The following is a 22,325-nucleotide window of genomic DNA, read 5'->3' as shown; positions in this document are numbered from 1 at the left end:
CAAGATGAGTACAACAACCACAAGAATATTATCCTTGTACAACGACAATCAAAAGCAGGGACAGAAGGACATGGGTTTCTCCTCATGTCTCTCTTTATCATGGAGAAAAATTCTTTTCTTAGGAGCCGCAAGGAGACTTTCCCCAGATACGATTGCCTAGAACTGGGTCTGAGACATAATCTAATATGAATTTCAGGCAAAAATTCATTCCCTGTACTTGGGAGGGATATCTCCTCCCTAAGCACACTGCTGCCAGGCTTCTTACTCAAGGAATAGGAAGGAACAGCATAGAGTAAGGCAACTAATGGCGACTGCCACCTTGACTATATAAGAGAGTCAAGGCAGGGTCCCAATTCCTAGGGAAGGAACAGCAAAGACTGCCTAAATGGCATCTCATTCAAGTATTAATCGTCTGGAACCTTAATCTACATGCCTCCTCGAAGAAGACCCTGTGGAGGCTGAAATTAGACTTGTTACTCAGGTTCACAGACTAATTTTTACTGGTATAACCAGTGGTCATTTGTCTCTTAAGATTTGATGTTAAGGCATGATGCCTTACTGTCAGCAATATAAGGAAATGGGAGTAAAAGAGTGAAAATGACAAGGCAGGTCTGGTGGCACAGTGGTTAAGTGCACACATTCCGCTTCAGCAGCCCAGGGTTCACCAGTTCGGATCCCTGGTGTGGACATGGCACTGCTTGGCAAACCATGCTGTGGCAGGCGTCCCACATATAAAGTACAGGAAGATGGGCATGGATGTGAGCTCAGGGCCAATCTTCCTCAGCAAAAAGAGGAGGACTGGCAGCAGATGTTAGCTCAGGGCTAATCTTCCTCAAAAAAAAAAAAAAAAAAAAGAGTGGAAAATGAGGTAATAAGGAGACGAGCTATAGATTAGACCAGGGAGTCTATGGCCCTTTAGCTAAATCCAGCCTGTTGCCTGTTTTTATAACTAAATATTTATTGGTACACAGTCATGCCCATTGGTTTACACATAGTCTATAGTTGCTCATGTGCTACAACAGTAGAGCTGAGTGATTGCAGCAGGGACCATATGGCCTGCAGAGCTTAAACATTTGCTAAGCAGCCCTTCACAGAAAAAGTTTGCTGGACTCTGAGCTGGACCAGCTTGCCAAAGCAAGGTGATGAGAGAACAAATATAAGAAGATGACAGTCTCTGTTCTCAGATCAAGGAAGGGTCCCAGAGGAAGTAACAGGGATCCCAACAGAAGGGCTAGTGTGGCAACCGGGACTCTAGGTTAAGTACCTAGAATCTAGTTAAAAGGCCAGAGGCATCTGGGAACTCACATAGCCATGGTCACTAGAAAGAAGGCAATAGCCGGGGCAAGGCTGGATCCCAGAGCTGACTGCAGGATTAGAGGATTAAACAGATGACTTGGATGGGAACTCCCAATAAAATCCAAAGTAGATGCATGGTTCTTCCAAATGGGCTTACAAAAGAGGGAAGAGTGGGGAAGGGGGTGTGGGTATGTGTGTCTGTGAACATAAATTCAAAAATCTGAAGGCAAAAACCCATTATTAGGGTAAGAGCCCCACAGATAAGCAATTACAAATCAGGAAAATTAGTGGTCAGCACAGATTTGTACACAGAGCCAGAGCTTGGATATTATATTTGTGATCAACCTGAAAGAGAGTTAAATAGTAGTCCTTTTTACTGGTTTGAGGGGAACCTGGGGCTATTGAAATGATTCCTGCCTCAAGTCAGAATTTTTCTGGGAACCCAGCCACACAGGGAGAGATCAGCAGCGTATCTGAGACTCATTGGGGACAGTAGAGGCAGGGGCACTGACAAGCTGAATAAACCTAACTATTTTCACTGGGGGTAATTACTTGGTACTGTTCATCTAGAATCATCACCCTCTACCTTAGATAGCACTGAAGAAAAACCAATTGTTTTTCAACTCTCTTTTTTCAAGATTCCCTTCTATTTGTGTAAGTACAAACACATCACCTACATCCCCCATTCACCACTCTGTACTTTAATGATGTTGTTGTAACATGATGCAAGATTATATTTTAGGTTTATATTTCCTGGTGGCAGTTGGAAAGGCACCTTAACATCAATATTAAAACTACTTGCAAATTGCATTGTGAAATGGGCTTCCCGCAGACAGCGAATACATTCCAGAGTATGAGGATTCTTACAGCTCCATCAAAGAGGGTGTTCCCTTCCAGGAGGCAATGTCCTTGCCTCTCCCTGTACTTATGCAGCCCAAATCTCATAGGAAAGCTTCCTGAACCCTCAGAGATTTAGGTAAACTTGGTTTGAACTCCAAGAGTTACCACTGCTGTGAGTCCAGGGCCTCCTAACATTTTCCCAAGAATTCCTGGCCTTTTAACCTCCTGGTTCCTTCTGTCTTTGCTCCTACATCTGTTTCTGTAATCTGGGCTTCATCCCGTTATAGGTTGAATTACATCCCCCAAGAAAGATATGTTGAAGTTCTAACCTCTGGTCCCTCAGAATGTGACCTTATTTGGATATAGGGGTCTTTGCAGATGTGGTCAAGTTAAGATGAAGTAATAAACGTGGGCCCTAAACCAATATGACTGATGTCCTTCTACAAAGGGGAAATTGAAACACAGAGACAGACATGCACAGAGGGATGATGAAGTGAAGAGACACAAGAAGACACACCTACAAGACCAGGAACAACCAAGGCTACCAGAAGCTAGGAGAGATCCTACCCGGCACCTTTAGAGGGAGAAGAGTCCTGCTGACACTTCAGTTTCAGACTTGTGGGCTCCATAACTGTGAGACGATGCACTTCTGTTGTTTTAAGCTCTCTAGTTTGTGGTACTTTGTTACTGCAGCCCTAGGAAACTAGTACAGATGCCCTACACGCCTGAGCTCAAAGCTCTGCCCCCTGCCCATGGAGCCCCAACACATCTGTTCATGCCAGGCCTGGGTTTATCCCTTAAGGTTCCCCAGAGGAGTGACTGCACAGCATCCACATGGCAGCCTCTGCCTTCCCACAGCCTCCTCCTCACACTCCACCTTCAGCAACACCTCATATTACATGAAGCTGCCTGGGAAGTGTGGGCTGGGTCCCCGACCAGGCCCATCTGCCATCTCAAAAGCTCTTGGAGTTCTAGAAAAGAAAATGTGTCCATTTCATTTCACCATCATAATGTTTAATCCTGGGGTTTAAGTTGTTGCTTAGATTTGAACCTACAGGCCTTTGTCCATTCTCAACACAAAAGAACAACAAGAAGATCTAGGCATTACAGTTAAGAGGTGGAAAGAGAAGAAAGTTCTGGGGCCTTTGTCTTTAACTCAGCATTGATTTGACCACGCTGGATCAACGGACTGGTCCCCAGCTTTTCTTGCAATAAACTCTCAGCATGATCAGGTGGGCATAATCTTGAAACCAAATTGCTAATCCAAGGGGCCTAAATGAAATATAATTGCCAAACATACTGAAATACTCAGGTCATCTCTAAAGAGATGTTCCTTTTTTTCCTCCTCTAAATAAAAGTACATTGAGACAGGGTGAAACATGTTTTGATCTAGATTATTGATAAATACCAAATCAGAATAATTGCAGGTAGCATTCCCTGGTTATGGAGATCAAAATCATGAGCTCTAGAGGCAGGCAGACTGGGTTTGAATCAGAGCTCTACTACGTATTGGCTATATAACCCTGGGCAAGTTCCATAGCCTTGGTTTCTTCATCTGTAAAGTGAAAATACTAATGCGTAACTCATGGGCTTATTATAAGAACTACAGGAGCTGATGCAAGTCAAGTGCTTAGCAGAGGCCTGCCTAACCCTTCCATAGGTTATCCATTACTTGTATAAAAAGACCAGGTCTCTAGGCCAAGTGGTAGGGGGTAGGGACACGGAGGTGCTGCCAACTGTTGCCAGGAACTATGTTTGGTTGCTGACAACAGGGACTTGAAATAACAGTGGTTTAAACAAAATAGAATATTCTGTCTCTCCTTCTCTCTCCCACTCCATCTCTTGGTCTCAAGAAGAGAAGCAATAGGCAGCACAGGGCAGGTATTGTGGCTCCCAGTCATGAGGGACCCAGGATCCTTACTCCTTTGTGCCCAGGCCTCCTTATCATGTTGCTTCCTTCCTCAAGGTTGCTTTGTAATACAGGATGGAGCTCCAGCCATGACACCTGCATCACAGACAGCTGTCTGTCTCCTTTAAGGAACCTTCCCAGAGTCTCAACTAAAAAATTCTGTTTACATTTCATTAGCCAGAACGTAGTCACATGGCCACACCTAGCTGCAAAGTGGGCTGGGAAAAGCAATTTTTTAGTTGGGCACTTTGCTTTCCCAAATAAAATGAGTTCTCTTACTGAGGAAGAGGAGCATAGATTTTGACAGCAGCTCTCATCTCTGGAACAAGAACCTTTTTTCTTCTCCAAGTGATCTTCCCACAGGCTTGGATCTGTAATGGACTTGGGTTCTGAGGTCCAGACAGAAAGAAGTGTCACCCAGAAAGGCCAAAAGAATGCTGAATCTAGGAGACTGGCCCAGATCTCGTTGGTCTCACCATAGAAGGTGATTTCTAGAGACAGAGGAGGAACAGCACCAGGATGAAATGAAGGCCCTGCTTTGACAGAGGTTCTTGTCATTTTAGAGACTAGAACTTGAACAAGTCTCAGTATCACTGCCCATTACGAGTTTGTGCTTTTTTAATGCTCAAAAGGCAGATAATGTAAAAGAAGCCCTGGACAAGGAGACCTGGGGCTGAGGCTCCCTCCATGCCGGGCTTTGAACAAGTCGCTCTCCTCTTGAAGGGAGGTGGGAAAAGGAAGTAACATTTATGGAGTGCCTCTTTAAAAGAAGTTTTATATACTTTATATCATTCTATCCTAACAACAGAGAGGTAGACATTCTTTTTTTTTTTTTCTTTTTTAAAGATTGGCACCTAGGCTAATAACTGTTGCCAATCTTTTTTTTTTTTTAAAGGATTGGCACCTGGGCTAACAACTGTTGCCAATCTTTTTTTTTTTTTTTTCTGCTTTATCTCCCCAACCCCCCCCGTACACAGTTGTATATCTTAGTTGCAGGTCCTTCTAGTTGTGGGATGTGGGACGCCGCCTCAACACGGCCTGATGAGTGGTGCCATGTCCGCGCCCAGGATCCGAACCCTGGGCCGCCGCAGCAGAGCACGCGAACTTAACCACTTGGCCACGGAGCAGGCCCCTAGACATTCTTAACTCATGGTATAGATGAATAAACTGAGGATAAGAGAGGTTAAATAATGTGTCCAGGGTCACTCAGCTAGGAAGTGGCAGAGCCAAGATAAGGCCTCAACACTTACCCACTGCCATGGGCCAGCTCCCTTCCCCTTCATCTGGGTCCCTGTGTGAGGCAAAGGTGAGCCTGACTCATTTGTGGGGTAAGTGAACTGAAGATCAGACAGGTCAACAAACGTGGCAAAGGCCTAGGAATTCTTTCTCTACCAGTTTTGTTCAGCATCCTCTCTTCTATTTTCTTGTAGGCCTGTTGTCTCAGCCACCGTTTTAGTTGATGTTGATAATGATGATAACGATCCAATGATGATGCTAGTGCCACTGTTCATTCTCTTGAGAAAACAAAAAGGGGGTTTAATGGTCAACTGCCTTTAGAAAACACAGCACATTATAACCCCTTCCTTGTTACTCTCAGTGCATAAAATCCTACAGTAAAGAACTTAGTTTAGTTTAATCTAGCAAGTTTTAAAATATTCCATTTCAGTAAGTGGTGTTATCTTCCATCCAATGGAAGATATGAGAAACTGTCAGACACACCATTCACTCACTCCCCTCCCCACCACACATCTTTCTGGTCATCTCTACATCCTCACTTGCCACCACCCTGATTTAAGTCATTACTGGCTTTCTGTAGCAGCCACCTAATTGGATTTGCCTGCTTCCAGTCTTGCCATGGTGCTAATCCATCCTCCATGCTATAGCAAGGGTAATCTGAAAGTATGTAAATCACCTCACTCTGCAAACTCTTAAAACAAGATCTAAAATCCCTAAATTGGTCTAGACCCCTTCTCTGGCCTGAGACCCTTGAAATGCTACATTCCAGTCACAAGGAAATCTTTTCGGTTCTTCAACTGTTTTATCCCATCTCTCCTCCCTGCTTTTGCACATACTGTACCTGCTGCTCGGCACGTTCTTCCACCTCTTCATCTGGTGACCTCCAACTCATCCTTCAAGTCTCAACTGAAAATTCCCTTTCCTCACCCAGGGCTCCAGGGCTTAGTTTGCTGAGCTGGAGACCAGGTTATGTCTCCTGGCTACATATCCGCTGTCATAGCATTCATGCTTGGAAATACCTTATTTACTATCTGCCTCCTCACTGGAATAGGATCTGATCCCCGTTTACTGCTGTAGTTCTCACTTCCAATAAAATGCCAGCATATCCTAGGCACTTAAAAAACATTTGTAAGAATTTATGAATTGTTTAAATTAATTTGACCATAGAAGTACTTGTTTATTTATTTACATTAATCTAACCCATTTTAGAAAATATTGTTCCACATGTTAACACTGATCCCCTTTCCTGGGATTCAAGGAGCTTCAGAATCTTTCCACCCTTTCTTATCAATGGTGCCTATTCTCACCTTCCTGCACCTGGGCCTGAAGGATATTACTCTTTCCATCTGGAAGGTAAGAATCCAGCCTCTTATCTGCCCAAAATGTAACCATCCATCAAAGCCCAGCACAGATTCCACCTCTTGCATGGAGCTTGACATATTAGTCTACAGCTAACAATTTTTCCCTTCTCTAAAAACTTCTTAGAGCACTAAACGTTTCTGCCAGCAATTTCCCATTTAGTGTTCATGGTCTTCTTATTTTACGGTTGTATTTTTCCAATATTAACCTCCATTTTACCCCTGGGTTTTCCCACTTCTTTCCTCTCCCTGCTTCTTTTAAGTAAATAGTTAGACCTGAGTTCTGGCCACAGAGAAGGAAGTAGGAAAACAGAAATCTCTGGGTTTTGCGTCCTGTAAGAGTAAATTTCCAGAGTGGTTTTAAAAATTAGATCAAAGAGAGAAAAAGACTAACAAAAGTTTCCCCCAGACTGGGTGGAGAGAGGAGTAAGGAAGGAGAGGTGCTAAGCCAAGAGACATCAGTGGATCCCAGCGAGAGTGTTTCTCCATCTGTTTCAGGGCAGAATCCTGGGGAGGGAGACCTCTGAGAAGTGTGGGGACTGAAAGCAACAAGCATCTGCAGGCTGCTTGCTGGACACAGCTCCAGGGAGACAATAAGACCCCAGAGAAGCTGTGTGCAAGATGTGCCTGAGCAGATAAGGACATGAACATCACAAATACTCTTAACCTCAGTTTGGCAAGAAGGAAGCAGAATAATTTCTGGGCCTTCCAGGCATAGTGTGGGAGTATCTGAGAGATTTACAGGACATAAGGGGGCCATACAGACCCTTTACAAATAAAGGACATCTTAGCGGCAATCTGTACGCAGAAATAACTAGAGCAGTGGATGCCTCACAGAGAAATCATTCAAGGAACAAATGGAACCTTTCCCAACATCTTGGCACTATTTACACCCGCTAGAACTTAGACAACTTGGAGGTTAACTCTACTAGACTATAAGCTTCTTGATGGCGGAGATTTCACAAAATTTCTTTTCATTATTTCCTCACACAGTGGTGTCTTTTACAAGAAAGGTTAACGAGTAACTAAATAAATCATGTTCCCTAGAAGGAAACTCCTTTTCTCAAACTGGAGTCTCCAAGAGGAATATGTTCCTCTAAGTCAAATGAGTAATACCCTGATGTCTAGGTTATTGCACAAGGGATACAGGAACTCAGGAAAAAACTACTTCATCCCACTGTGGAGAGAAAAGGATATGTTAGCACTGAGAAGGCCCACAGGTTGCTCTATGGAACAGGTACTGGTGAATGAGTGAATGCTCCTTCATTATGGACAGTAGGCCAACGAACTCTCTGCAGTCACGGCCATCTCAAGGAGGCCTCAGAGTTCCCGTTTCTCTCACAGGCACTGGAGGATGTGGACTAAGTGTCTTCATTGAATGTTCTTGATCTTTCTGTACTGTTGGTAATGTATGAGTTTCTATCAACATTCTGAAAATTTTAATTTATTTTTTATTTTTTTATTTTTATTTTTTGAGGAAGATTAGCCCTGAGCTAACTACTGCCAATCCTCCTCTTTTTGCTGAGGAAGACTGGCCCTGAGCTAACATCCATGTCCATCTTTCTCTACTTTATACATGGGACGCCTACCACAGCACGGCATGCCAAGCGGTGCCGTCCGCACCCAGGATCCGAACTGGTGAACCCCAGGCTGCAGAGAAGCAGAATGTGCGAACTTAACTGCTGTGCCACTGGGCCAGCCCCTGGAAGTTTTTATTTAGATATCTAAGTGCAGAGATAAAAGAAAATAGAAAAAAGAGGATCTTTGTTGAAAACATTAGTGCTTAAGTTTAAAGCAGCTTAGAAGAAATTTGAAAAAGAAATCCTGTGAAAGTATGGACAGGTTATAATAGTTTTATACCCCCCTACAAAATAGCATATATTTGTGTAATTATTGCATGAAAAATCTTAAGGTATGAAATAATAGGATAATAAAATCTTGACTAGAAAGCGAAGCCATTTTTGGAAATCACAAGTAGTATACGTATTTTAAACATGTTAACTTCCTTTTTATTGAGCCAAAATAGCTTACAATTGTAATAAGATAATACCTGTGGTTTTCGTTTTATTCTTTTGCTCATTGCCAGCTTCAACTTTTTGTCATGCGACTAACAATCAGAAGATCATTAATCACTTATCCAGGAATTCAAAGATGTAACAATTTCTGGATAAATGCAGCAATGTTTTTCAATGAGGAAATCTCTAGACAACATTTCATAAAAAGAAAGAAAAGAACCTACAGTGAAACTAAACCATTAGCTATAATTTGTGCATCATAATTTTTACAACGAACACAAACATTGGGGCAGGAAACCATACTTTTTAAACCAGTAGGGTTTGGAAGTCTGAGGGGAAAGAGCTGGCACTTGTGAGCATCCACATTACAGCAAAACACTGTCGGGATCCCTGTGGGCACTTCTCAGACTTGCATCCTGGATTCTCATTCCTATTTGGATTGGGCATCTCTTTTTCTCTTATGCTCCCTGACCTCAGCTCTTTGTAGATGTATATGTCTAGCAATATCCAGACCTATCAGTGCCTTTACCCAGCAACATCAGTGCTTTTATCAACCAGCTTAGAGGAAGCCAAGGTAAAGGGAGAGGGCTGCTCCTAGTGACCAGGTCAGTGAGGCCGATGAGGCAGAGAAGGTCATTCACTCACATAGACAAGAGTAGTTCTGGGCTGAGCCCTGTCTCAGTATAACTGGGCTCCCATCCTTCCCGCCTGGGTTACTGAAATTTATATCTGCAATTGTTCCCAACATCGGTTATTCCATTTGGTTTACAATTCAGCTTTGCCCTTGGCTACAGATTTGTGACACCTCCTAAAACCCACTCAGTGCCTCTCATAAGAGAATACCTGTTGCCAGCTCAGCTGTCTGACCACAGTCCAGCCTTCTAGATATTGGGCAACATATGATACCCAATTGAGACTCCAGGCACTGACTGAGTATGCCCCCAGACTTGGGTTCAGACAAGCCTAATCATGCCGGGCTGCAATAGAGCAAAGCTTTCAAATCTGTGGATGACACAAAGCTGGGAGAGACGGCTGATAGGATGCAGACTTTTAAACACTCTTGAGAGGTTGGAAGGCTGATTCAAAAGCCACAGAATGAGATATAACAACCCTGAGTTTGGATTCCGAATACAATCTCATAAATACAGATGATGGAAAAAATGCCTTGACTATTTTATTTGAAAAGATCAGGGTATTTTTGTCGATCACAAGTTCAGTGCAATGCGACTTAGCTGCTCTAAAAGCTGATCCTCCTGTGGGCTGCATTAATAGGATTGTGTCCAAATCACGCAAGGCAATAATCTCAGTAGACTCACCTTCAACTGGTCAGGCAACAGCTGACTACTCCATTGTGACCTCCATTCTACAAGGGGGTCATTAACAACCATAGACAACTCAGGGGAAGCAGACCAGGACGGAGAAGTGTGGGCTCTCCATTGCACAGGGAACTTGAGACAACTGATTAGCCAGAGCAGTGGCTCTACATCAGTTAAAACTCTTTTGATCAACAGAAGACTCAGCTGGCTTAGGTAAAGAGGGGGTCATAAATCCTAATGATATAGACAGGGCTGCCATTCAGAAGAGATGCATAGGTATGGCTGAACTAGTTGTTTATCTCTGGCATCTGCTCTAATTCATTGGTTCCCATAGAGTACTGGCATTAAATATTTTGAGTATCACCCTGGGAAACAGGAGTGCCTCATAGAAACCAAAGGGAGGAATACAGCTGAGTTTTAGGAAGAGCTAGGGCCAGGAAATGGAGTGTCACTGGGAATTCTGGCAGTACTGGCTCTCTGCTCCTCCCCACTTCATTCTTCTTTGTCTGTGTGAGACAACTTTCTCCAATCCCTAGTCCACTTGCCAGAAACTGGTTTTCTCTCCATCTCAGCTCCAAGTTCCCGATAGATAGGATTCTGCTTGGTATAGCATGGGTCAAGTGCCTACCTCTGTCCCTGTCAACTGTGGCCAAGTGGATGGAGTATGTTAGACAAATATGACTGCTAGAAACCCACTCCTATGAATTGAGAAGGGGATGACTAATGAGATCATTCTTTGGTAGGCAAATACCCAAAAAGTTTTGTGTCAGTTTCTTAACCTTCTTTGATGTCACAGGCCCCTTTGAAAAGCTGGAGAAACTTATGTTTTCCTCTACACAAACACACACACAATTTTGTTTATGCTTTCAAGCGGTTCCTAGAACCTTGGAATATGTTTCTGGATCTCAAAATAAGAAACCCTGGCCTAGAGATGAAATACTTAGGGAAGAAAATATGAATACCTTCCTTCAAATAGCTAAAGAATAGTTTAGGGAAGAATATTAAAATATGTAAAAGTGTACATAGTAAAAAGGTTAGAATGCTATATGAAAATGAAAATGCAGTTCCCTCTGGAGGTGGTATAATGGACGATTCTTACTTTTTTGTGTGTTTCCCAATTATGCTACCAGGAACATATATGGTTAGTTTTATAATCAGATAAAGCTTTTTTTCAAAAGAAAATTAATTGAAGGGGCCAGCCCCAGGGCTGAGTAGTTAAGTTTGTGTTCTTCGCCTTGGCAGCCCAGGGTTTCACCAGTTCGGATCCTGGGTGCAGACCTACGCACCATTCATCAAGCCATGCTGAGGTGGCGTCCCACTTAGCACAACCAGAAGGACCTACAACTAGAATATACAACTATGTACTGGGGGGCTTTGGGGAGGAGTAGGAAGAGAAGAAGAAGAAGGGGGAGGGGAAGGAGAAAGGGAAGGGGAAGGGAAAGGGGAGGAGGAGGAGGTGGAGGAGGAGGAGGAGGAAGAGGAAGAGGAAGAAGAAGAAGAGGAAGAGGAAGAGGAAGAAGAAGAAAAGAAGATTGGCAACAGATGTTAGCTCAGGTGCTAATCTTCAAAAAAAGGAAGTAATTAAATTTTCAAATGCTTCAGATAGAGTTTAGAATAGTGGATGAAAGTGACAAGAACACAGATTTTGACTCAGTGGTACTCGTTGCCTCAGAAATCATCACAAAGTCTCCCAATCTATCCTTGACCTCCTAAAATCTATTCTCAAAGCAGCAGCCAGTTATGTTAAAACATAAATCAGAGTCTGTCTCTCTGCTCGAAACCCCACAATGGCTCCCCAGCTCACTCAGAGTAAGAGCCACAGTCCTTGCATTTGCCTACAAGGCTCCATAGACCTCGCCTTATCTCCTACAATTGTCTCTACAGTTCATTCTGATTCCTTTGTACCTTAAATTCCATCACCTCCTTAAGTCTCTGAAAACAGCATGTTCTCAACGAGGCCCACCCTGTTTTAAATTGCATTCCCCTACCCCCTCACCATTGTTACTCTCCATGCCCCTAACCCTATTCACTTTCTTTTTCTCATAGGACTTATCACCTTCTAACATACTATGTAAATTACTTTCTTATGTTCTTATTTATCAGCTCTTTCTCCTCACTTGAATGTAAGCTCCACGAAGGCAGAAGGTTTTTTCTTTTTTCTTTTTTGTCTGGTTTGCTTAATCCTAAGCACCCAGAACAGTGACTGGCTAATAGTGGACACTTAACAGACATTCGTCGGAGGAAGGAAGGGAAGGAGGGAAAGAAGACTTGAAGTGCTCAAGCAGAGACAGAGTGGCTCTCTCATAGAAGGAATTCCTGAAACGGGGAAGAAGTTTGGCTTGGACAACTTTGAAGTTTCATTGCAAATCTAAGATTCTACATGACAAGACTCTTCCTTTCTGCCACCATAATCCAGATTTTTACTTACTCAGATTTATTACCTTCCAAGTGTCTTAGACAGGAGTCATTTGGATGTAAGGAAGAGAAACCACTCAGATTGCATGAAATGAAAAGGAAACTTTTAATTTAGCACATGGAATTTCACGGATTCCAAGGGCAAGAACCCCAGGGTAGCCCCTTGAGAGGCTGAAACCAAGATTGTCTTTGCCTTTCTGGTACTTTATGAGCATTCGTCTCTCTTTCCCTCAGCAGATATCTCATTTCTCTTTACTGGAGAGCTACAAGACCTCTTAGCTCCAGGGCCCATCACTAACTAATTAAAGTCTCTGTCTCAAGTCCAAATGCTGCAAGAGTGAATCTGATTGGCTTGGCACAGCTTATCAATTCTTTTCCCGTATGTCAAGTGGTACCATCAGCTGTCACCAGAGACAATAGCATTAGAGAGTGCAACCGTGACCAAAGACTCCACCCTGGTGGGCTTGGGAAGAGAGGCAGTTCTCAGAGAAGAAGCACATGAACTGAGCAGGCAAATTGGCTAGCACGCCAAGGCACCACCCCACTGGAACCTAACTGCATTAACATCCTGAACAATCTAATTTCATTTCCCCAGCAATTTCCTGTCTGGAAGAGGTTGCTGATTTCTTTGAAGCTAAAATAGGCACATCCCTCACTTATAAAAATAATAAACAGCTTTCTGAGAAACTTCTGAGGAAATTTTTCTACCACCTGGAAAAGCACAGTCAAAGGATTCACCTCCCAGACTAAGAGTGGCAGAGACTTTACCCGAAACAAAGCTGCAGTGTGTCACAATATTCTGCACCATGATCTCAGATATATATAATTGCTTTTTATAATAAATAAGTCTTTTTTAAAATTGAGGTATAACATAAATACAGAAATGTGCACAAATTGTAAATGCTCAGCTGGATAAATTTCCAAAAGTAAACACACCTGCGTAACCAGCACCCAGATCAAGAAATCAACATTAGCACCCTACTGGAAGCAATCCTTTCCTCCCAACCCGAACACCAAAGGTAACCATTTTCCTAACTTCCATAGATTAGCTTTCCCTAAGTTTAAGCCTTTGGTCCTTTTTTTCTATTGGGTTGGCTATCCTTTTTTTTTTTTTAGCTACTTTATGAAAGTATAATTGACATGCAATAAAGTTCACATATTTAAAGTGTACAATTTGATAAATTTTGGCATATGTGCACACCACGAAACCATCACCACAATCAAGATAGTGAACATATCCATCCCTCCCAACCCCAACCAACCACTGATCCACCTTCCGTCTTTATAGATTTGTTTGTATTTTCTAGAATTTTATATAAGTGGGATCATACGGATGTCCCTCATTTTGTCTGGCATTTTTCAATTAGCACAATTATTTGGAGATTCATCCATGTCATTACATGTCTTGCTAGTTCACTCCTTTTTATTGCTGAGTAGTATCCCATTGTATGCATATACCACACTTCGTTTATCCATTAACCTGTTGGTAGGCATTTGAGTTGTTTCCAGTTTGGGGCTATTTAAAATAAAGCTGCTGTGAACGTTTGTGCATAAGTCTTTGAATAGACATATGCTTTCATTTATCTTGGGTAGATATTTAGGAGGGGAATGTCTGGGTCATATGCTATGTGTATGTTTAACTTTATAAGAAACTGCCAAAATATCTTTCATTTTACACTCTCACAAGCAGTGCATGAGAGTTTCAGTTGCTCATTCTTCTCACTAACCCTTGATATGATCAATCTTTTTAATTTTAGACACAGGTGTACAGGGGTATCTCATTGTGCTTTTAATTTGTATTTCTCTAATGACTAAGGATTTTGAGCACATCTTTGATGTGCTTATTTGTCATCTGTATGTCTTTTTTGGTTAAGAGTCTGTAAAAATCTTCTGCCCATGTTTTAAATAGGTTGTTTGTTTTCTTATTATTGAGTTTTGATAGTTCTTTATATATTCCAGATATGAGTCCTTTGTCAATTATGTGATTTGTAAATATTTTTCTCCCACTTTGTGGCTTGTCTGTTCATTCCCTCAACAGTATCTTTCAAAGTGCAGAGATTCTTAATTTTGATAAATCTAATTTATAATTTTTTCTTTCGTGGATTATGCTTTGGATGTCATATCTAAGAGATCTTTGGGTAACTCAAAGTCATGCAGATTTTCTCCTATATTTTCTTCCAGAAATTTTATTTTTATCAGGTTTTACTGATAAAATTTCATTTTATCAGGTTTTATTTTTTATCAGGTTTTAGGGCTACGATCTATTGTGAGTATGTTTGTGCGTGTGCTTCAAGATATGGATTGAAGTTTTTTTTTTATTTTGATATCCAGTTGCTTCAGCATCAATTATTGAAAAGACTTTCCTTTCTTCTTTGAATTGCCTGTGTACCTTTGTCAAAAATCAATTGACCATATATGTTTGAGTCTATTTCTGGACTCTCTATTCTATTCCATGAATCCATTTGTCTATCTTGATGCCAACACTATACTGTCTTGTTACAAATCTTGAAGTCAGGTAGTATAAGTTGTCTAACTTTGATCTTTTCCAAAGTTGTTTTGGATATTCTAGGTCCTTTGCATTTCCACATGAATTTTAGAATCAGCTTATCAATTTTGGGGAAAAAAACCTTGCTGGCTAGGATGCTGGGGTATTGATTGTGATTGTGTTGAATTAATAGATCCATCTGGGGAGAAACTGATAACTTAATAATATCATCTTTCAATTCATGAACTCAGTATCAATGTTGTGTCTCAAATCTACGCATGGCAACAAATTTGGGTAATTTGGGGCCATTATGTCTTCAAATATTCTTCTGTGTCCCACCTGCTTTGGAGACTTCAATTACATGTAGATTAGAAGTGCTCCCATTTTCACTGGTGCTCTGTTCATTTTTTCAATCTTTTTTGCTCCCTCTATTGCATATCACTATGTGTTCAAATGCACTAATCTTTTCTTCTGTGGTGTCTAATCTGCTGTTAATTCCATGCAGTATATTTTTCACGTTAATCATTGTATTTTTTATCTCTAGAAGTTTGATTTAGGTCTTTATAATATCTTCCATGTCTCTACTTAACATGTTAAGTCATTCTTCTAGCTTCTTGAACATACAGGATATAGTTATAAGAATTGTTCTATTTTTGTCAACTAATTTTACCATCTGTGTCATTTCTGGGTTGACTTCAATTGATTTTTTCCTTCTCATTTTGGGTTATATGTACTTGCTTCTTTGTAACTTCTGATTGGATGTCAAACATCATAAATTTTATCTTGTTTGGTGTTGGATATTTTTGTTTTCCTATAAATATACTGAGCTCTGACTTGGGACATAGTTAAGTTACTTGGAAACAGTTTGATCCTATGGGTCTCACTGTAAAGTTTTCTTAGGCAAGACCACAGCATCATTTTGTCTAGGGCTAATATTGCACAATTATGGAGATAAAATCCTTCAGAGTACTCTAGGGTGCGCTGTGAATTATGACGGTTGCTACTCTGGCTGGGAGAACAGGAACCGTTTCCACTTTGTGTGATTCCTTGATGATTTTTCCCTGTAATCCTTTCTAGTGGTTCTTTCCCTGGTGCCTAGTAGTTTCTTCACCTGCATCTGCTGATCAGTATTCAGCTGAAGACTTGAGAGGACCACTTGAGTGGGGATCTCCAGAGTTTTCTCTCTCTGGAGCTCTCTCCTGTCTGGTACTCCGTCCTGCAACTTCTAACTGCACTAGCCTTCCCAAACTCCCTGGTCCACTCGTCAACTCAGAGACAACTGCAAGCTCACCTGTGCTGTGCTCTGCAGGCAGTAAGCTGGGACATTTACAGAGTTCACATTGTTTATTTCCTGCCTCCAGGTGTTACTGTCCTTCATTGCCTGATGCCTGATGTCATGAAAATTGTTTCATATATTTTGTCCTTTTTTAAAAGTTGTTTCAGTAGGGTAGGTAAATTTAGGCTCTTTTACTCAATCTTCATTGGCAGCAGAAGTCTTGGGTTGCCTATCGTCTTCTTTTTGATTCTTGGAGTATTTCACACATTCCAGTTATAAGTCCTTTGATATATATATATGCATTTAAATATCTTCTTCCGCTCTATGACTTGTTTTTGTACTCTTTTAAACATGTTTTTTGAAGAGGGATGTTCTCAATTTTAATGTTGCCCAACATATCACTTTTTAATTTTAGGCTTAGTGCTTTCTGTGTTTACCTTTCCCAAAGATAAGAGGTGGTTTTCTATATTTTTGGTGAGGAAGATTTGCCCTGAGCTAACATCTGTGCCAATCTTCCTCTATTTTGTGCGTGGGTCACTGCCACAGCATGGCTGCTGATGAGTGGTGTAGGTCCATGTGCAGGAACCAAACCTGGGCCGCCAAAGTGGAGCATACCAAACTTAACCACTAGGCCACAGGGCTGGCCCCCATTTTATTTTTTTCACTTTAATTTTGAAATCTACAAACCATCTGGCATTGATTTTTGTGTATGCTGCAAGATAGGGGTCAAGATTTATCCAACTGACCTAGCACCCCTTATTGAAAAGTCTGTCATTTCCCCACTGTATTGCAGTGTTAACTTTGTCATCAGTTTAATGACCATATGTGTGGGTCTGTTTCTTGGCTCTCTGTACATACAGGTTTTTTTTGTTTGTTTGCTTTTGTTTTTTTGAGGAAGATTAGCCCTGAGCTAACTACTGCCTGTCCTCCTCTTTTTGCTGAGGAAGACTGGCCCTGAGCTAACAGCCGTGCCCATTTTTCTCTACTTTATACGTGGGACGCCTGCCACTGCATGGCTTGCCAAGTGGTGCTATGTCCACACCCAGGATCTGAACCGGCGAACCCTGGGCCGCCGAAGTGGAATGTGAGAACTTAACTGTTGCGCCACCGGGCCGGCTCCCAAGCCGTTATTTTTTTTTTAAAAAGAAAAGTTATTATAGAGAATAGGCTAGTTGCACTATCCAGATAAAAGAAGTGGGATTGCCAGGCAGCAGAGACATCCATGAAGCTAAATAAGCTTCGGTTCAGGGACACTCATTGTACCAGTTCCCATGAGAATAGGGAGCTGCTGGGAGAGGTGGAGTGTCCTACTTGGGAAGGGAAGCCAGAATGAACTCAGGAAGCATATCCATGGAAGGATTCTGGTAAATCATCATAGAGATCTCAAAAAAAAAAGGCATCCGGATCTCTAAGCCTTCAGTAATTTTTTATTTCCTCATTCTAAATAAATATTATCCTAATTTTGTACTTGTAATTGTTTATCTTTTCCTTTAAAAGGAGTCTCCCCAAACTGTATAAGCTTCAAGTTCCAGAAAAACCAAGATCTGCCCTTGCAGATAGTTGAGGATCTATTTGAGGTCACTGATCATAAATTTATAGGGTTGCCCCTCATCCGGTTGTGTGACTTGCTCTAACAGTACTCGTCTGCTTGGGTGCAGAAGAAAGTAGAGTTGAATTTATCCAGAGTTGGAGTTTTCTGAGTTGGGAGCGTGTTATTAAAAATGTGGACCACTAAATTTAAACTGGATAGGAGGGAAGTGAAGAAAGGAGGTCTGATGGATCATGAGAAAGCAGAGGAGTCAATAGGCTACAAAGACTGTTGAGAAGAAAGATGATTACAGAGGAAGAACTTGAAAGATCAAGTTGGAAGATACGTGGTTAAAGTGGGATGCTGGAGGTGAATGACAAAGTGCAGAGGAGTGATTGAGGTGATTTGGAGGTCACAGGAGATGATATGGTCATTTGCTCTAAGGAAAAGTGTAAACGCTAAGACAGTCTCCCAGGATCTGCACAATCTGTGCCTTGCCTGCCTCTGTAACCTTCCTCAGCCCAGCGTCCCTCTCACTCGCCTCACTGCTGCCTCATTCAGGTCCTCAGGAGCCCCTTCCAGCCTGAGGACTTGTATATCTAGAAGTTTCTCTTTAGTTTCTCTTTTGTCTGGAATACTCTTCTCCAATACTCAGCCAGCTTCTACTTCTACTCATCCTGGGGGGGTCTCAATTTAAAGTCTTTTCCTCAGGGAAGTCTTTCCAAACCTACCCACTCTTCTCCCAGGGGGTGGATCCTCCTGTCATATGCCTAAATAAGATTCTCTATTTTTCTTCCACAGTATTTATCAACTGTATTGTAGAAGTGATGGGACTATCTGTAAAATAAAATTATCTGTAAAATTTAATAAACTTATCTGTAATTGGTAAAATAAAACACACACAAACTTCTCCAGGATTGAGGAGTGTGGGAACAGGTCTGGCTTCCCTCTCTATCGTATTTGGGATCCTCAGACTTGCACATACTAGAACATTCCATAAATATGGGTTGTATGAATGCAATTTAAGACACTTTAGTATAATAGCTTTTTCCAGCATACCTTTTAATGTATAAAGATATAAGACATGACTTAACAGATAATCTAAAAATGGCATATAATGTAAAAAGATTGTAAATTTCCTTTCTAAAATACACACAAAGAGACATATCTGTCTTCAACCTCTCCTCAACCCTTGTTTAATCTCTGCAGATACAAATCCAAAACAACACAGTCGAAGATAGGGAAAAACATTTAAGGATTTCTTATATAGAAATGAGATAATTGGATCCCTTATGTGAAATTTAAAAAATTATTGCAACTTCCAAAAGTAAATAGTACAAGTTATATTACAATTTTCCATTAAAAAGGACCTTATAACAGGAATGGAGGGAGTGGTGAATTTTCTAAAGCGAACAACACATTTGGAGTTATGGCAAAATCTGTGTTCATATACTTAAAAAGAATTGCTGTGGTTTATTAGCTGCCATAAAAATTACACTCACTTGTGTTCTAGAAAGGCTTTAAATTTAAGAAAAACAACAACAACTCCCCTTGCTTGTTCCTTCTCTCAATCTTCCTTACGGTTGTCTCTTCTACCCTTCCATAAGACAAGTCTGATTCTCCTTGCTTTCATCTTTCAAATCTCTGCCTAAAAGCCTCCTCAAGGAAGACTTCTCTCTTACTCTATCTGACCTAGTCCACCCAGTTACTCTTTCACCTTACTGTGTGTTTATTTCCCTCAGGGCACAGCATTTCTCACAATCTGTAATCATGTTGACCTTTTGTTTACTATCCTATGCAACCGAGGGAATGTCACCACCATAAGTGCAGAACCTTTGTCACCACTCCCAGCCTACTATAATTGTACAACATTTTCAAACTCAGAGGAATTCCTAAATACTAATGTTGTGTTAATAAGAAAATGCCTGAGGTTATTTTTTTCCAGAAATGTTCACTTATCTCCCAATATTTTTAGCACTATCTATTATTTATGCTATCTTCTAAAATTTGTTTTGGCGCTTTGTTTTTCATAAATAAATTGGAAAAGATATTTCTTTACGAGATGGATCATGTTAAACTCGGGACCAGGGATCATAATTGTAAAACACATACAAGTAGATAAGTAGAACTAGGACATATAGTAAGTTTCCCTTTCAGTCCAATATCCCAAGGGTAGATTTTAAACAAACACAAAGTCAAGCGGAAGAAACTGGCAACAAATGGAGAGAGTGTGAGACTTTAAAATGTCCCAGAGACAGACTCAGTCAAATCCTTTGGCTCCACTAAGCACTCCCACCACTCCGGCAGGGTTGCTCCGGGGACTAGCCCACGCCAGTCTGGGTGGGTTCCCCCTGCCCTCCAGGCTGGTGGCTAAGGCGCGCTTCCCCTGGTCCTCGCCCTCCTGGTCCAGGCCCTTCGGTCTCGTGGGCAGAGATCAGCGGGGTCGCGGACTCGTCAAGGCGCCACCGTCTCCCCAGGATGTGTTGCTTCGCAAGCTGTCAAGTAGAGAAACCCCGCGAAACTCGTGATTTCGTGCACAGTATAAACTCCGAACTGACACTCGTCTGAGCCAAGATGGCAAACCCCAGACCGAACAACCAACGTTCCTCGCTCCTCCCCGCGCCCAAGCCTCGGCGGCGCTGCCCACGCCGAGGACTGGGATGCGCTCTCCAGTGACGAGGCCGCAGAGGGGTCCGGCCGCCACCGCCGCCGGGCGGCCAAGGACCCCGCTCCAGCCTCCGGAACTACAGATCCCAGGGTGCCTCTCGGACTCCCGCTCCCTCCCTCTCCCGCTCCCTCCCTCCCTTCGTCCCCTCCTCCCCCGGCCCTTGTTGTTTTGGCTGGAAGCGCCCCGGCGGAGTTTCAGAGAAAGTCTGGACAGAAACCTGAGCCAGCCTGAACGTGGGAAGGGGAGGAGGAAAGGGAGGAAGAGAGAGCCGGGAGGCCGGCAGAGGGAGGGATCGGGGCTGGGGGCCGGGCCGCTCCGAACCTGCCGCGCGCCCCAGGGTGGGGGAGGCGGCGCGGGAGGAGCGCGAGGGGACGGGACAGTGGGATCAGTCCCCGGAGCCTAGCAGCCGAGCGCCTCGTTCCCCCGCCGCTCCCCGCCCTCTTCGGCGGCCGCGAGAGCGATCCCCGCCTCCGGCGGGACCCGCGCCCTCCCCAGCTCCCGGCGCTCGGCGCCGCCCGGCGCTTCGCTGCCCACCCCTCGGCTCCCTTCGTGGCCCGGGACCTGCGCTGCGCCCGCTGCCCACGGGACCCTCGCGGCTGCCCCTTCCCTTGACGTCTCCCGGGTGCCGCGGGGAAGGGACCCACCCTCCGGCTAGAGGGGGAAGGAGAGGATCGCCCGGGGCGCACCGAAACCGAGAGCTGGCGAGCCGGAGTGGGCGCCGCGCGGGGGCTTTGTGTGTGTGTGTGTGAGTGTGTGTGTGTGCGCGCGCGCGTGCAGCGTAGTGTGTGTTTGGGAAAGCGCTCTGGGGAGGTCCTGTCCCTAGGGGGCGGAGCGCAGGGGACCGAGGTTCGGGCGCCTTGCTGGGGCAGAGTCCCGCGGAGCCGGAGCGCTGCCGAGGCGGCCGGCGGGACGGCGCGCCTGGCGGCGAGGCGGGCGCACTGAACAGAGACCGGGGCGCCCTCGGCGCGGCGGCGGCCCCTGCCCCGAGCTGTCGGCCTCGCTGGCGCAGCCCACTCGTGTTGACGGCCGTGGACCCGCGCGGGAAGGCTCGGACACCAAGAGCCACCAGCGCGTCACGGAGCCCGCCCGCCCCGTCGGCCCGGGCTGCGCCGCCGGAGAGCCGGGCCCTCGGCGCTGCGCGGCCGGCGGGCGTCGGCTGTGTCGGGAGCGCGCCCGGCCGTCCCTCTGCTGCCCGGCCCGGAGCCCGAGAGGCGCACACCATGAGCGGCGGCGAAGTGGTCTGCTCGGGATGGCTGCGCAAGTCCCCCCCGGAGAAGAAGTTGAAGCGTTATGTAAGTAGAGCCTCAGCCTCCGCGCCCGCACCCCTCCCCGCCGGCCCCGGCGGCTGCAGCCGGCCGCGCGGGGCTGGTGCTCCAACTCGGCCCCCATCGCTTTCCCCTGATCCCTTCCCAGGCAGGCCCGGGACCGTGTCTACACTCACGCCCTGGCCTCCCCTTTGCCCGGCAACTTTCTTCCTCCAGATTCCAGACGCCTGCCCTGCGGGCCTTCTCGGCCCATAGGAGGGCCCGGCATTTCCAGCTAAACGCCCGCTGTGAGTTTTATTATTCCTTTTAGCAGGGGTGAGGAGGGGAGCCTACTCCTCTCTTTATATCTGCATCTCATCCTTACGGGGCTGCTGGATCCTCAGTTTCCCGCACTAGGAAAACCGCTGAGGTCTGAGCACTCACCAGCCCTCTCTCTGGTCCGCGCTCCCCCTCGCCTTCTCTCGAGCTGGGCTGCGAGAAGCGGGCTGCGGACCTGGGAAGTTGGTGTTAGAGACAAGCATCTCAAATCCGCGCAAAAGGGAAAGAAAAGTTATCACGCGCCCTACCGTTTGCTTAGCAGCGTTCACATTTTCGCGGTTTTGAACTGAGGGCCATTGGCGTTTGGCCCGAGAGCCTTGGCAGTTTGCTGCGAGAGGAGGGCGCTGGGGGGAGCCTGGTGGCTCGTGTTTGGGCGTCTTCGACACGCTGTCAAGCCCCG

The 22,325-nt window shown here is 44.3% G+C and overlaps 1 protein-coding gene and 1 long non-coding RNA gene across 8 annotated transcripts in view; one reads left to right on the top strand and one right to left on the bottom strand.

Moving 5' to 3' along the window:
* Positions 1 to 18,719: 18,719 nt before the first annotated feature.
* On the bottom strand, positions 18,720 to 22,223 carry LOC139081797 (uncharacterized). Its single transcript, XR_011537117.1, has 2 exons — positions 22,031 to 22,223; positions 18,720 to 20,169 (listed from the first exon to the last, which is right to left on the bottom strand). It is a non-coding gene; the product is annotated as an uncharacterized lncRNA (long non-coding RNA).
* GAB1 (GRB2 associated binding protein 1) overlaps positions 21,502 to 22,325 on the top strand; it is a 117,492-nt gene continuing 116,668 nt past the window's right edge. For 4 of the 7 annotated variants that reach the window (XM_070608915.1, XM_070608910.1, XM_070608911.1 and 1 more), the window contains exon 1: positions 21,502 to 21,634. In XM_070608915.1, the coding sequence (XP_070465016.1) occupies positions 21,563 to 21,634 (72 nt within the window). In that variant the 5' untranslated portion in view covers positions 21,502 to 21,562. The other 3 variants (XM_070608934.1, XM_070608923.1, XM_070608926.1) reach the window with 3 other exon arrangements.

The sequence above is a fragment of the Equus przewalskii genome, chromosome 2 (assembly GCF_037783145.1).
Source record: "Equus przewalskii isolate Varuska chromosome 2, EquPr2, whole genome shotgun sequence".
NCBI classification, from domain to species: Eukaryota; Metazoa; Chordata; class Mammalia; order Perissodactyla; family Equidae; genus Equus; species Equus przewalskii.
This window is presented reverse-complemented; position numbering and strand designations above follow the sequence as displayed.